Below are 687 nucleotides of genomic sequence, written 5' to 3'. Positions count from 1 at the left end.
GAAGGAGATCAATGCCGTCGTGGGTGCGGACGCCGAGGAAGTCAGCGAGGTTGTTCTTGGGAAGCTGGAGTACCTGCACGCTGTGATCATGGAGGCACTCCGGCTGCATCCGCCGACGTCTTTTGCGTTCAGGCAGGTGATGGAAGAGGATCATGTGGTTCACAATGGCCAGCGTATTCCAGTGGGCACAAAAGTGTACTTCCCACTGGCTGCTATAGCACGAGACAGGACAGCGTGGGATAACCCTGACGAGTTCAAGCCACAACGGTTCCTGTCCTGCAAGGATGCATCCCAAGGAACCGACGGCACGATCAAAATGATGCCTTTCGGCGGTGGTCGGAGGATGTGCCCTGGTAGGGGTGTCGCAACGCTGCACTTAAGCTACTTCACCGCCAACCTTGTGAGGGAGTTCCGGTGGAGGGAGGGAGAAGGTGAGCTTGCTGTCGATCTCCAGCCGCATGTTGAGTTCTTCACTGTCATGAAGCGGCCATTGCGTGCTCACCTAGAGCTTGAAAGGACAGAGATCAAAACTAGTTAATTAGCTGGGCTGATCAGTGTTTCTTGGTTGTACTGTGTTTGCTAAATGCTAATAACGAACCATATGAATGTTTTTTGAGCGTCAGTCGATTCCTCCCCCGTACGCACGCTAAGTGTCGAGCGAAGACGAAGCGTGGCCTGCGAGGACTT

The 687-nt window shown here is 54.0% G+C and overlaps 1 protein-coding gene across 1 annotated transcript in view; it reads left to right on the top strand.

Moving 5' to 3' along the window:
* The window catches only part of LOC119366691 (cytochrome P450 89A2-like), a 1,646-nt gene extending 986 nt beyond the window's left edge, over window positions 1-660 (top strand). Inside the window, exon 2 of the mRNA XM_037632445.1 lies at window positions 5-660. Coding sequence (XP_037488342.1) covers window positions 5-538 — 534 coding nt within the window. The 3' untranslated portion in view covers window positions 539-660. The remainder of the gene's footprint in view (window positions 1-4) is intronic.
* Window positions 661-687: the final 27 nt, after the last annotated feature.

Source organism: Triticum dicoccoides, chromosome 2B (assembly GCF_002162155.2).
Source record: "Triticum dicoccoides isolate Atlit2015 ecotype Zavitan chromosome 2B, WEW_v2.0, whole genome shotgun sequence".
NCBI classification, from domain to species: Eukaryota; Viridiplantae; Streptophyta; class Magnoliopsida; order Poales; family Poaceae; genus Triticum; species Triticum dicoccoides.
Note: the sequence above shows the minus strand (reverse complement) of the source record. Positions and strands in the feature narration are given on the sequence as shown.